This window comes from Pogona vitticeps, chromosome 12 (genome assembly GCF_051106095.1).
Source record: "Pogona vitticeps strain Pit_001003342236 chromosome 12, PviZW2.1, whole genome shotgun sequence".
Classification (NCBI taxonomy): Eukaryota; Metazoa; Chordata; class Lepidosauria; order Squamata; family Agamidae; genus Pogona; species Pogona vitticeps.
Window position 1 is genome coordinate 5,695,457 of NC_135794.1, and position 14,628 is coordinate 5,710,084.

Sequence of the window (14,628 nt, forward strand, 5' to 3'; positions counted from 1 at the left end):
ACAGAGTTCTGCTGATGATTGTAAAGCGGCCATTTCTTCTCCTTTTAAAGGCCCTCCCTTCAACTGTAGGGGCAAATTCCAGATCTCTGAGTTGGTACAGAACTTGGGAAAACAGTTTCTGTGCTGGATGGATGGTTCCAAGTGCCGGGATGCAGAAAAGTAACTTTTTTCAAGCTTTGGATTGGGTGGGGCTTCTCCCTGCAGCACAGAAGCCTGGGGGGGGCAGTGGGACAGTAGTTTTTATGGCTTTCCTGCAAAATGTGGGGATTGCCCCACCTTTCTCTTGTATGGAAAAAAAAGGGTAAGCGGATCTTCATACAGTTTTTTTTTTTTTTTTGCACTGAATTAGAGATGGGCACAAAAAGTTTTTTTTTTAAAAAAGCAGCCTCACTGTTTTCTAAGACATACATTTTTAAAAAATTTTAAAAGATTTTGCTAGAATTTTTTTTAAAAAAATAAATAAATGCTTCGCTGTTGGAGAACTGGTGAGTGGATTTATGGCATGCCACTCAGAAGATAATTCCATTAAAGCTGCAGCATGTCTGCGTGTGACCCCTGTAATAAAACCAGATTTCCTTCCTTTTCATCCAATTGTATAAAACGGAAATCCATGAAAAATAGCAGGAAATAATTAAAATGGCAAAAAGGACACATATTTGCATAGCAATTACAGTAGTTCATTGGGGGGTTCCTTTTTTCTTCCCAAGGCTATTGCTTCTAATGGCATGTTGTGGAGGGGGGAGCAAATGAGTGCCCAATTAGTCATACACTAATGGAATTGCTCAGTGGCAATGTGGATAGAATGTCAGAATCAAACATAGGAGATCTGGGTTCAAATTCTTGTTCAGCCGTGGAAAGTCACTGGAAGAGAGGTCACTGGGAATACTCTCACACACCCCAACAGAGCGACCATCAGTTGGATCTGACATGGCTTTATATCACACACACACTAGAACTGCCGCAGGGCCAGGTTGCTGGCCCAGCGATCCTCAGCTTGGAAGGCTGAAGACGTTTGAAGCAGGATCTCCACCTCAAGCAAGAACAAAGTGTTTTCTTGGCTTCTACACTTCCTGCTGAAACCCATAAGCATCCAGGACCTGGATCGTCAAAGTGTCCTTCACTCGAAGCGTCCATCAGTCAAGTCCCCTCCAACAAAAGTTCCTCTTTTTTTACAAAATAATAATTCATTGCAGTCGAGTCACTTCTGATTTATGGAGACAATTTCTAGGTAGAGAATTCACAGAAGTGGCTTCTTGTTCCCTTCTTCTACGGCGGGGGGGGGGGGGGATCCTTGGGACTGTGTAGCTGGCCCCAGGCCACCCAGGCTGGCTCTTCTCCCCAGGAGGAGCAGTGGGGAATTAAGCTCCTGCTCCCTGGCTCCCCTGCTCCATCTCACTGAGCCGTCTTTTGTTAATATTGTCCAAAGTCAAGCCAGCCTGCTTTGCTGTCTCCTGCCAGTATTCATCCTGTGCACAATTTAATTACATTCAATTTTCATTACGTCAGGCCTGTGCGAAAAAGCTTGGCATAGGAGGAAGTGTTTGATCCTGACCACATAGGCGCTCAACAGCAAAAGCTCTCGATGGTATCAGATTATAAGCTTTGCTTATGCATCAGTGGGTGGGCTTCCCCCCCTTTCCTTTTTTTCCGTTCCCCTCTCTCTGTGCAACCGTAGCCAGGAGAATCCTTTGCCTTCAGTAGCTAACACACCTCTGGGGTCGGATGGTTTCAATCTCTCACTGGGGTAAGCCAGGAAAACAACGAGGGTGGGGCTGTAATTTTTTTTTTTTTTAAAAAAAATGCTTTTAAGAACAGATCTGTGGATTTGAACATCACTGGCTGCCCGGTGCCATGACCACCTCCATCTGAATCTAGCCTCCTTCCGTATCATGCTGCCGGCTGGTCGTGTCTCTGGAAGGCTCTGTCGGAAGGTGGGGACTTCTTGAAACCCTAGGAAGGATGGAGAAGCTGCTTCATTTTCTGGCTTTTTCCTTTTTTCTTGAAGGTAAGCGCCTTCTGTCCTCTGGAGACTGGGAGAGAGGGGTGGGAGAGGTAACCGTAAGCACTGGGGGAAAATACTTGTTACTGGGTCTTAGTTTCCAACAGAACGAAAGCTGAGAACAGTGCATATATTTCATTGCATGTCCTAAGATTCATTTTCGTGGTGGGTTTGGTGTTGTTTTTTTCTCTGCAGCGGTGGTGCTTTTAAACGTACATTTCTTCTCCAAAAACAGCTCATCGGGGCGGCTGCTCCTAAGCACTCCTACCAATTTCCCAAGGAATTTATGAAAGGGTCTAGAAATGTCTCTGCGTCTTTCAATTCTACAGTGCAAGGAAGGCTGGACACATCCTTAAATAAAAGTGCACCTTATCTCTCCTGCGGCCAGCATTTCAGCTTCAGACTTTTTATTATAGGGGTGGACAGAGTTATGTAGCTGAGGGGGTGCTGGGTGAAAATCCTCGGGGAGCCAAAAAAAAGTGGGGTGAGGGGCAGGTGAAAGAGAACCAATCCGATAGGGTGGAGATGGAAGATTGAAGTATCTTATGCCAAAAAAATAATTGAATTGCTGATATAAATCAGAACTTTCCAGGAGATTTTGAGAACTGACATTTGATCTTTTTGCATGGATCAGAGTAATGATGGATCACTTGATACTGGGTTGGATCCAGAGGGGGTGGAAGGCTGCTTTGGCTTGCAGATAAAAGCTTTTCGGCTCCCACTTTCTGGTAACAGATACAGTACTGGGGTTCCCCCTCCGGAAGAGCACGCTATGAGCTCAGAGCAACAGGTGGCCAGACAGGAAAATAAGCCCTACCCTCAGCCAAAACCCACTTGGCTGTTACTTACACACCCTCTTCCCTGGGTCCAGCTCAGTGGATTTCCACCATTACATCATGAATTGAAAGATGCCCAAGCATTTTGATCCACCTTTGGCTTGAACGGAAAAGAACACCCATTTCCCCCACCCTTCCCCAGACACTGCTCGACAAACGTTGAGGTCCACCCTTCTTTCTTTTTTTTACTTTTGACGATTACACAGAGGATTCTGCTAATGGCTTCAGAGCATTTCTGCCATTTGCAATTTTGCGGTGGCCGGCTGGTCGGTGGGTTGTGGTACGGTCTCGTCCCACGCAGGGCTGTTTCCTTGCGGCTGATCGGTTGGAGGAAACCATCAAATAATTCATGTCTGAATGGGTACATCATTCTGACATCAGCAATATTAGCAGCAGGATAGCTCGATTAGGAGCCGTCAAAATAGATTCCATCTATAACGAAGGATTTTTAAAAGAGTTAATGCCTGAGAAAATGTACCTAAGACTAATTTCGGTAACCAATCTGGGCCCCCAGAAGTCCCAGGGAGATCAAAGATGGCCCCAAGCCCTGTAGAAGTTCCCCCACCCTGTTGTCATTCCAACATGTTTTAAATAAGTTTATAATTTTTCTCGGAAAAGGAGATCCGCAAAAGCACTTATTATTCGAAACCCCTGGGCTAAAATGTGTCTAAAAAGTCCCGATGATCACATGCCTTAAAATAGTACGCCTAGAGTGGTCGAAATGACTAGATAGGTGGGGTATAAATACAACAAATAAATAAATAAATAAATAAATAAATAAAATTATAATTTATCCAACACAACGCAAAGCACGGAAATGCTCACCCATGTCCCCCAACTCACTTCCTTATTACTGGATCATATTAATTATATCATTATATCATAAAGGTAATTTGCCTCTTACACGGCCACGTGGCCATTCAGGAAATTGATTTGGAGGTCTCTCGCCAATAGAATAATGGACCCTCAACTACTTTGTTTGGTTTTAATTGGCTGTCTCCTGTGTCTGTAAGAGGAACAGGGAAGAATGAAGGCAGCTGCAGAAGGATAATGGATAGTTATTTAATAGGGATGTGCACTGGCCCCCTGACCAGGTACCGCAGGTTGGCACCTGAGTCAACTTGAGCTCTTCTGGAGATGCTCCAGAGCAATCTTTGCTTTGGTCCATGAGGTTGTTTGGGTGTTTTTAGGTGTCCTGTGGTTAAAAAAAAAAATTCCTGCAAATAGGAAAAAGGAAACTGTTGTGACTCAAGGTGGCAGTGGCGTTACAGGGCACCACCAGAATTATTGTATTTTTCGCACCATAAGACACACTTTTTTCCCACAAAACAGGGGGTGGAAAGTCTGTGCGTCTTATGGAGCGAAGAAAACAGATTATATTTTCCTGTTTTCTTCTCTAAAAAACTGGTGCATCTTATGGAAAGGTGCGTCTTATGGAGCGAAAAATACGGTATTCCTGATGGAATTATTCCCCCACCCACCCACCCAGCCTGGAAAACATGAGAAAAAGAGAAGCAGAAGGCATCTGTAATGAACTTTGGCAGGAACACCAGCTCACCAACAAGAAAAGAGAAGGCAAAGACAGGGAGAGATGGGCCATGAGGCCCCAAAGTGCATTTTTGATCTAATCTCAGAAATGCAGGCATTTCTCTGCACATGCACACGCACGGACTTGATCCCAAGAATGGGATGAACCTTCTGAAAAGAAGGCAAGGGGAGAAAATTTCGAGAATGCTAAGCCTAGGCAATATACGGAAGTACATCGCTTGTGCTGCAACTGGAGGGAAAAAATGGTGAGCAGCTATTACAGCATGGTGGCCTCGACTCTGAGTAAATGGGAGTAGGCAGAGAAGGTCTTGGCCTTCACTGGGGTTGAAGCTGTCAGTCTCCATTAGCACTAGTTCAGAGTCTTCCTTATAAAGCATTCATACCTTTGATTCCCCTTTCCCCACTTTTAATCATACCTTTGATTCCCCTTTCCCCACTTTGTTTTTAACCCTATAAATACCAGAGATCACATAAAGGCTCTGTGAGAGGGTTACAGCTCTGGCCCATGATTTCCCTCAGGCTCTTTCTGGTTGCCTCAAAACCGTCCAAGAGCTCTGATTCAGTCTGTAGTTACACATCTAGGCGAAGACGTCACCCATCCCTGTGATTTAGCTTTCAAATACAATGATAGCTCTAGATAGGGCACTTCCTAAGACTGAAGGGAAGAACTGTATCTCAGTGAGGCAGGATAGGATTGGTATGTGGAAGGTCCAAGTTCAATACCTGGCATCTTCCGGTATGGCTCATAGAGGGAGCAGTGTGAAGGCTTGCTGCCAGTCAGAGCAGACAATATGGGGCTGAATGGACCAAAGAGTCATGGAATACAACAGCTTGCAGTTCTCCCTTGGAGAAAGGGAAGGATAGGGGTTGTGTGTCTCTCTGTGTGTGCACACATGTGTTTTAACTCTGCCTTCTTTTAGGTTGTCGTTGTTCTGAAGCTGAGCACCGTCTTTATACTGAACTGTTTGCAAATTACAACAACATCATACGACCTGTGGAGAATTTATCTGATCCGGTTATAATTTGGTTTGAAGTCTCCCTGTCCCAGTTGGTCAAGGTGGTGAGTAGGCCAAAGGCTTGTGTTGTGTGACTCGGTGTGCAGGGTGATCGTTGTGTCCCAGGTTGCTCATCGTTTTTAAAAGGGGCCTGGCTAAGACATGTTGCTGCCTGAAGCCCATCACTCCTGGGGCCAGTCAAGCCATTTGGGCACTGAAAGATGAGAATCACCTTTCTCTTTCCCTGGCAGTAAAAATACAGCCGTAAGCCATCAAAAAGTCAACATTTCAGACTTTCCTAATGCCCCAAATCCACTACCTGTGGGACCCACTTAATTCTACCGGTAGGTTCAGGCCCAGCAAAAGAACCGTTTTAAAATAATTAGAATCTTTCAACTGCAGGCCTAAAAGGGACCCTGTAAATCATTAAGTCCAGTCCCTGTCAAAGAGGCACAGAGGGGATTTGAACTCTCAACCTCTCTGCTTAAACCACTGAGTTATAGCAGATCTACAACTTGGTCCAAGAAAAAGAGCGTCATCCTCTTCTTTTCCACCTCAGTTATTGCATACAGTCAAGGGTTTCATAGAGGAGAATCACAGAGTTGTGGAACTGGAAGGGGCCTCTAAGGTCATCAAGCCCACCCCCCTGCTCAGGGCAAGAAACCAAGTTAAAGTGCATCTGACAGATGGCTGTCTAACTTTCTCTTGAATGCTTCTGGTGTTGGCGCATGCCCCAGTTTTAATATTGAAAACATAGTCATGATTCTTTCTTTCTCCAGGATGAAGTGAACCAGATTATGGAAACAAATTTATGGTTGAGACATGTAAGTTTAAATTTAAAAAGTGGGGAGGGAAGGCAAGAAATTTCAGATATACCATCATCATCATGTACTGCCACGTCAATTCTGACTTAGGGCTACCCTTTTAATTTAAAATGTATTTCCTGTCATCATGTACGGCGTGAAAACTGGACAGCAAAAAAAGCTGGGAGGGAAAAAAATGATTTGTTTGACATGCGGTGCTGGAGGAGAGGTATGTGGATTGTCTGGTCTGCCAGAAAGGCCAACAACTGGGTTCTAGATCACATCAAACCTGGACTATCTCTGGAGGTAAAAAATATTGATGTTGAGGCTGTCCTGCTTTGAGCACATCACAAGAAAGCAGGATTTTCTGAAAAGAACAATACGTCTGGGAAAGGTGGAAGGCAGCAGGAAAAGAGGAAGACAGAATACGAGATAGGTTGAGTCCTTACCAGAAACCACAGGGTTGAGCTCTCAGGAGGTGAACAGGGCTCTTGTTGTTTAGTCGTTAAGTCGTGTCCGACTCTTCGTGATCCCATGGACCAGAGCACGCCAGGGCCTCCTGTCTTCCACTGCCTCCCAGAGTTGGGTCAAATTCATGTTGGTAGCTTCGATGACCCTGTCCAACCATCTCGCTCTCTGTCGTCCCCTTTTCCTCTTGCCCTCACTCTTTCCCATCATTAGGGTCTTTTGCAGGGAGTCTTCTCTTCTCACGAGATGGCCAAAGTACTGGAGCCTCAGCTTCAGGATCTGTCCTTCCAGTGAGCACTCAGGGTTGATTTCCTCCAGAATGGATAGGTTTGTTCTCCTTGCAGTCCAGGGGACTCAACGTAGAGCCTCCTCCAGTGCCACAATTCAAAAGCATCAATTCTTCAGTGGTCAGCCTTCTTTATGGTCCAGCTCTTTATGGTCAAACCATAGCTTTGAGGGCAGGACATTTTGGAAATCCTTCATTCACAGGGTTGCCATCAGTACGTGACAGTACATAACAAATATTTTTAAAAACTTTCAACATTGTAGAAATACAATGGATGACCGGGACCCTTCACACAGGTGAAGAGGTTCCCGATTCCTAGAATTAGGGTCTTCAAAATCGTTGTCATGTATCCCCTGTCGCTTTTTGAACAAGGAGTGTCTGGTAGTCATGCATAGACTATAGCAGAGGGAATGTACAGCCAGCAGACATTTCATTTTTAATGCACTTCTGCCCTCCAGTGGCTCTCTCATTTGTGCACAGTAAAGCAAAACAAGTCTTGATACTCAAAGAAATTCCATGGACGTGGCACAGAGACTGTATTCCCGAAATTGTATATATTAGGTCCCTTTCTTTTGAAAAGGGCAAGCAATTAACCTGTGATAATGCTCTGTGATATTCTTAGGTGGATTCAGCTTGTCGCAAGGCACTGTCAGCTATCCTGATTAGGTGAATGGAAAGTCAGGGCATACATTCAAACAAACACATTTCTATCATCATCATCTTAGAATGACGGAACTGGAAGGGACCCTGTGGGATCAACCAGTCCAGGTCTCGTCAAAAAAAGATGCTACCATGGACAAGCTCCTAATTAGCTGCCATTTCTGCACCAACACTACAAAATATTCCCCCAACGTTGCCATGGTGAGAGGGATCAAAACTCAACGGCTGGCCAGGCCAGCCCGGGAACGCTGGCAGCGGAATCAAAGGATGGATTCGATGAGTACTAGCAACTTGAATTGAGACAGAAAATTGTTACTTATTAGGCAGTTTTGCATGAAACTCATTAGTCAATGGCAGCCTTTGCTAACCGGGTGATCCCCAGATGTGTGACGTGACCCGGAGGGAAGTCTAAACACTGCCTGATCATCTCGATTTTTCTCTGCTTCATTCCTTTCTTCTTTGGTTAGATCTGGAACGATTACAAGCTCAAATGGAATCCGGACAATTACGGGGGAGTCCAGTTCATCCGGGTGCCGTCACAGAAGATCTGGAAGCCAGATATTGTCTTATATAACAAGTAAGATAATCACATTTGCCTTACAGGAAAGCATTGACCCATTTTGAAAGTTGCCATAAAATCCGGGGTTCTCTCCGAACGTCGGGAGCTGTTGCCAACAAAGGCAGGACTGTCAGCTACCCAGCCCAGTGTTTCGTTTTTCACACTTGTCTGTTCTGCTCTTCACCCTCATCATCCCCCACAGACTGAAAGAAGTTATAGATCCTCAGGGAATTCATATTTCCCTCTAATCGTGTTCTGCCAACGTCTTAAGGCCAAATGAGATTTACTGCTAATTACTAAGTTATAAGTCATGAATATTTTATGCCAGTGGTTCACAACCTTGGACTACAACTCCCAGAAATCCTGGCCAGCACAGCTGGTGGTAAAGAGTTGTTGGATTTTTTAGTCCAAGAACATCTGGGGACTCAAGGTTAGGAGCCACTGCTTTATGCCATCATATCAGTTCTGTCCTATCCAGGGTTTTTTTTAAAGGCATGTAAGGTTTTTGGGAAATTTAGTTCAGATGATTACAGATCCTGAAGCTGAGGCTCCAATACTTTGTCCATCTCATGAGAAGAGAAGACTCCCTGGAAAAGACCCTGATGTTAGGAAAGTGTGAAGGCAAGAGGAGAAGGGGATGACAGAGAGCGTGATAGTTGGACAGTGTCATCGAAGCGACCAACATGAATTTGACACAACTCCGGGAGGCAGTGGAAGACAGGAGGGCCTGGCGTGCTCTGGTCCATGGGGTCACGAAGAGTCGGACATGACTTAACAACTAAACAACAACAAAAAGGTTTCTGAGAAGTGACTTTACCATTTCTCAGACTCATGTGTTTAAGAACTGCAGTCCTGCTATAGTTGAAATAGTATATTTAGAAAATGGCTAAGCTTGGCTTAGAATTTATTTTTCTTTGGAACACTTTATTGAACTTTTAATATTGCTCTTATTTATGGGTTTCAATATGATGTCTGTTTAATGCTTTTTAAAATTTGCAATAATTTATTATTTAGCTTTTAACTTTGTTTCCTTTGATACGGTAAGCCACCTTGGATTTTTTAAAAGAAAGACGGTGTATAAATATTTTAAATAAATAAACTCAGACCATTTAAAAGCAAGCAACGTTTGTTCTAAATGAAAGCAGCAGCTCTGTTAACGTATCGATGTTTTCAAATGTCTGCATTCACAGATACGTGTTTCTCAGAGATGGTCATATGGGAGAGAGAGAAAAATCAGATTACTGCCTAACCGGATATTTATTCTTTCTGCTTGTTGTTTCATGTTGTGAGTCAATGGGAGCTTTTCAGGAAGCGTTAACAATTTGCAAAGAGCTGCTAGCCCAGTCATGCCAGCCTCTCAGCAGCCTCCCTCTGGATGAGCCCTGTTCTTTATTTATACCACCCTGCAGAACATGACGGAGTGAGCGCCCGTCGCTTGTCCCAGCTCCCGCCAACCTAGCGGTTCGAAAGCATGCAAATGCAAGTAAATAAATAGGGACCACCTCGGTGGGAAGGTAACAGCGTTCCGTGTCTAAGTCGCACTGGCCATGTGACCACGGAAGATTGTCTTCGGACAAAAACGCTGGCTCTATGGCTTGGAAACGGGGATGAGCACTGCCTCCTAGAGTCGAACACGACTGGACAAAAATTGTCAAGGGGAACCTTTACCTTTACCTTTTACAGAACAGTGGTTTTCGACAATCTCCTAAAAGCTGTGATTTACTGCAGAAAAGCTATCCTTACTGACCTTCTAATCCCATCAGGCCATTCTGTGTTCTAGTTTTCCAGAAGATGTACTTCTCCTAAAAGCCTGGACATGTTCTCTCAGGCTTAAACTGAACACTAAAGAGAGTATCTGTAAATATTACCTGCTCTTGGCCTCTCTGTCCTGTAGCCAATAAATTTTTTCAGAGCTGCACGCCCAAGGAATCAGACTTCCCAATTAAGCCCATGTTCACCTGCCAGTGACCAAAGTACACTAATTATAGAGAGATGAGAAATGGCGGTGCTAGGATAAACAGATTTTCCACTTAAGGGAGCACCCTGTCTAAATACGAATTGAGCATGCCCTCACGTTTGACCCTCATTCATCCTCACAACCGGTCTGTAACGCAAGCCTTCATTATTAGCCTCTATCTGAGTAATGTTTGATGAGCATAACGAGCTTTTGAATTGGTTTCTTCTTAACAGCGCCGTCGGAGACTTCCAGGTGGATGACAAGACCAAGGCGCTGCTGAATTATACCGGGAACATCACGTGGACGCCGCCCGCGATCTTCAAGAGCTCCTGTAAAATCGATGTGACCTACTTCCCTTTCGACTACCAGAACTGCACCATGAAATTTGGATCTTGGTCCTACGAAAAAGCGGAGATCGATTTGGTCCTGGTCGGCTCCACCATGAACCTCAAGGACTACTGGGAGAGCGGGGAGTGGGCCATCATCAAAGCCGCCGGCTACAAACACGACATCAAGTACAACTGCTGCGAAGAGGTGTACCCTGACATCACCTATTCCCTTTACATCCGGAGGCTGCCTCTGTTTTATACCATCAACATGATCATCCCCTGCCTCTTGATCAGTTTCCTCACTGTCCTCGTCTTCTACCTCCCTTCCGACTGTGGGGAGAAGGTCACCCTCTGCATCTCCGTCCTTTTGTCCTTGACCGTTTTCCTGCTGGTGATCACGGAGACCATTCCTTCCACGTCCTTGGTGATCCCCCTCATCGGGGAGTACCTCCTCTTCACCATGATCTTCGTCACCCTCTCCATCGTCATCACCGTCTTCGTGCTGAACGTCCACTACCGAACGCCCAGGACTCATACGATGCCCGGGTGGGTGAGATTGGTTTTCCTCCATTTCCTACCCAGGGTCATGTTTATGACCCGGCCGATGGAGAAAGAGGAAGAGAGCCACACTCCGAAGCTAAAGCCGCCGTCGCCTTACAGCTCCGAGATCTCCCACTTAAACTGCCTCGGGGCCTCGGAAAGCAGGGGTGGCAAAGCTGACCTTCCGTGCCAAGATACCAAGTGCAGCTGCTACCGGCACCAGCATATAAAATATATCACCTTGAAGAGCAATCTGACCGAGAGTTCCAGCTCCGAATCCGTAGACGCTCTGCTTTCCTCCTCGCTTATTTCGCCGGAAATGAGAGACGCCATCGAGAGCGTGAAATACATTTCGGAAAACATGAGGCTGCAGAATGAGGCTAAAGAGGTATGGGAAGATACCATCTGAAAATAAAGCAATGAACAAGTAAAAAAATGGGAGGGAGGGGAGTTTGTACACCTGCAGAAGCAGGTGATGCCTTTATTAGGTTGCATGAGTTTTGCATTTTGGTTAAATCCCCCCTAGCTGCCCAGCAGAAGGATTTGCTGAGAAGAATAGCTTCAAGCTCCCCATATTAGTCCACCCCTTTTCACATTAACTGGCACTTACAGTCTCAGAGGGAAAAAAAGTTTCATTCACTTATACTTGAATAAATAAACAGCAATACAAAACATGATTGCCTTTAGCAACAGACTTCAACAGATACAGGGAGGGGGAAAGAGGCAGAGCACAGAGGTGGGAATCTCTTTGAACTGATAGACAGGGAAGGAACAATTGGTTAGTACTGGGTGGATTGACACCTACCCCAGCCCAGAAAGGTCCCTCCCACCCAAACCTATTAAAGGCAGCATGCGAGGTTGCAAAAACACACACACACATACAATCCAACAACCCAAACATTTCATTTCCTTGTATTTATTTTCTGTGAGCATCGCATCCATTTGGTGGAACAGCATTCATCTATTGGAACCTTGCTTCTGAAGCAACCCTTTGGTCCAATAAGAGTAACCAGGAGCCTTGTGGCACCAGTAAGACTGCCAGGTGCCAAACATGCCAAATAAAATGGGTCGGTCTTACTCTGGTGTTTTGCTGCAATGGGCTCACACGGCTACCTCTTTGATTTCTGATTTTCCCAAGTAAGGTTGCTCCTATCAGGAGAAGCTGGGTTCCAGGTTGCCTCCTGCAGGCAACTCAGTCATATTTTCCCTTTGGGACCACACTTATTGCTTTTGGAACACCTAACATGTGGGGGGAGTGGCTTAAATAAGTGGTTCCCAACACTGGGTCCCCAGACGGTCCTGGACTAAAACTCCCAGAAGCCTCCACCACTAGCCGTGCTAGCCAAGATTTCTGGGAGTTGTAGTCCAAGAACATCTGGGGACCCAAACAGACCTTAAACTTTTTCTTACCTCCATGGTAAGCTTGCAAAATATAGTGCTGTCTCAACTGATCTCAACGTCTGCTTTTATCTTCCAGACGCAAGATGATTGGAAATACGTTGCTATGGTAATTGATCGCATCTTCCTGTGGGTGTTTGTCCTTGTGTGTATTCTGGGCACAGCTGGATTATTTCTGCAACCACTGATGGTTAGAGATGAAGTGTAGACCACCCTGCCCAGGGTGGAAGCAGTTTCTTGTTTGCTGTCCAGACATTGTAAATGCTGTGTACTTATTTGCTGTGTCTTTGTGTAAGAAAATAAGGATACCTGGACATCAGTTAAATCAGATCAAGGGTGTGAAGACAAACGATCATGCTATCAAATTTTTTTCAGAAATATTGTACCAAAAAAAGAAGAAGAAGACACAGAAGGAACTGATGATGTCCAATAGATGTGATTATAGAAGAGAGACAAACGTCTCAGGATGTATTTTAAAATGTGGATTTATTGCACTTTAAAATCTGCCAAATGTGTTTTGTGTAGCCTCCAAAGAAGGCTGTAAACTATTCAGTGTGTGTGTGTGTGTGTGTGTGTGTGTGTGTGTTCAGTGCTGTCAAGTTGGAACTGGCTTAGAGCGACCTTAATAGGGCTTTCAAGGTAAGTGATGAGATATTTAAGGAATGGCTTTACCAGTTCCACTCCTGCAGTCACTTTCCATGGCCAAGTGGGGATTCGAATCCTGTTCTCCAGAGTCCTAGTCCATCGCTCTGTCCATTACACCATACTGGGAATCCAGTGTCGGGCAGGTGATAAAATATCATACATTTACATTGTTTATACATCCTGAGACGTCCGTCTGTCTTTCATAACCCGAAGCATTGTACAAGACTGAAGCCATGGCATTTTTGGGAAGGCTGTGTGAGTTCTCCTGTTTTCTTCTACAATCTCATATAAAAGTTCATTGTATTTAAAGGGCTTGTAGTGAGGATTTATTATTCACCATTAAACCTGTGTTGATATACACTACTGAGAGCTTTATTCTATTGCCCCAATTTAATCAAGGATATTTGTATTAGAACCAGAAAAACGAGTCAGTGCAGTAACTAACAATAGTATAGTATTAAGATCTTATTATACTATGTGATGTCATGAAGTATAGTCTCCAAATCCCACAAGGTGCTAGTCCCCCTTTATTCAGCACTGGTTAGTCTTCATCTTGAGTTCTGTGTCCAGTTCTGGACACCACACTTCAAGAAGGATGCTGACAAATTGGAACAAGTTCAGAGGAGGGCGACAAGGATGATCAGGGGGCTGGAAGCTAAGCCCTGGGAGGAAAGACTGAAATAACGGGGCATTTTTAGCCTTGAGAAAAGAAGACAGAGGATAGGATAGCACTTTTGAAATACCTGAAAGGCTGTCATTCAGAGGAGCGGCAGGATCTCTTCTAAATCACCTGTATGGTATCCCGACTCCATTTTGTTGCAGAGGTATTTTCCACTAACCGCTTACTGTCTTAGCCACACATCCACTCTGTACGTGGGATATCTCCGATGTATCCTGAACAGCAACAAAGATTTCCAGGAGCGATACAATCAGACGGCTCACTGGATGGACGCAGGCTTTAAGAACTCAAGCTTCCCTGCTCAGACTAAGGCAGGGGTTCCCAACCTTGGGTCCCCAGATATTTTTGGACTAAAACTCCCAGACACCTTCAGCACCAGCTCTTCTGGCCAGGATTTCTGGGAGTTGTAGTCCAAGAACATCTGGAGACCCAAGGTTGGGAACCGCTGGTCTAAGGTATTGTTGGGTTAAAGTTCATAGAATGAGAAACTTAGGGTGTGTCCAGAGAGGGTAATTGTTCCACAATGATTCACACATGCTGTATTACACAGTCACAGAGCATAATGTTTGTATATTCCCATGCTTACATTTCTGTTCTCTCAGGAGGCTGTTTCCACTCTCCATGCTGTGTTACCACCATTTCGTCTTTAAATCTGCTCCTTCCCATGTTTCTTATACACAACTTTTAAAAATCTTGTTCCTGCCCACCCACTGGACGCCTTGTTGCACACGAATATAAACTACAGGTTTTGGAGACAGGGATTTACCAAAATATTTCTTGGAAATAGATTCCACACATCTGCTGCAGACAGCGGTTGATTCCGTGTCCTTTAAAAAAAAGCAGCAAGCAATATAGCACCGAAGTGGTTTAGCGCTACATCAGTATAGTGTGAAATATGAACTGAAAAAAAAAATCATTTCACTTAA

General features: G+C 44.7%; 1 protein-coding gene across 1 annotated transcript; it reads left to right on the forward strand.

Moving 5' to 3' along the window:
* The first annotated feature begins 1,555 nt into the window (after window positions 1-1,555).
* Window positions 1,556-13,383, forward strand: CHRNA3 (cholinergic receptor nicotinic alpha 3 subunit). The gene is made up of 6 exons (XM_072981779.2): window positions 1,556-2,005; window positions 5,304-5,443; window positions 6,158-6,202; window positions 8,063-8,172; window positions 10,345-11,368; window positions 12,458-13,383. The coding sequence occupies exons 1-6, from the start codon at window positions 1,960-1,962 to the stop codon at window positions 12,584-12,586; spliced, it is 1,494 nt and encodes a 497-aa protein (XP_072837880.2). The 5' UTR covers window positions 1,556-1,959; the 3' UTR covers window positions 12,587-13,383.
* Window positions 13,384-14,628: the final 1,245 nt, after the last annotated feature.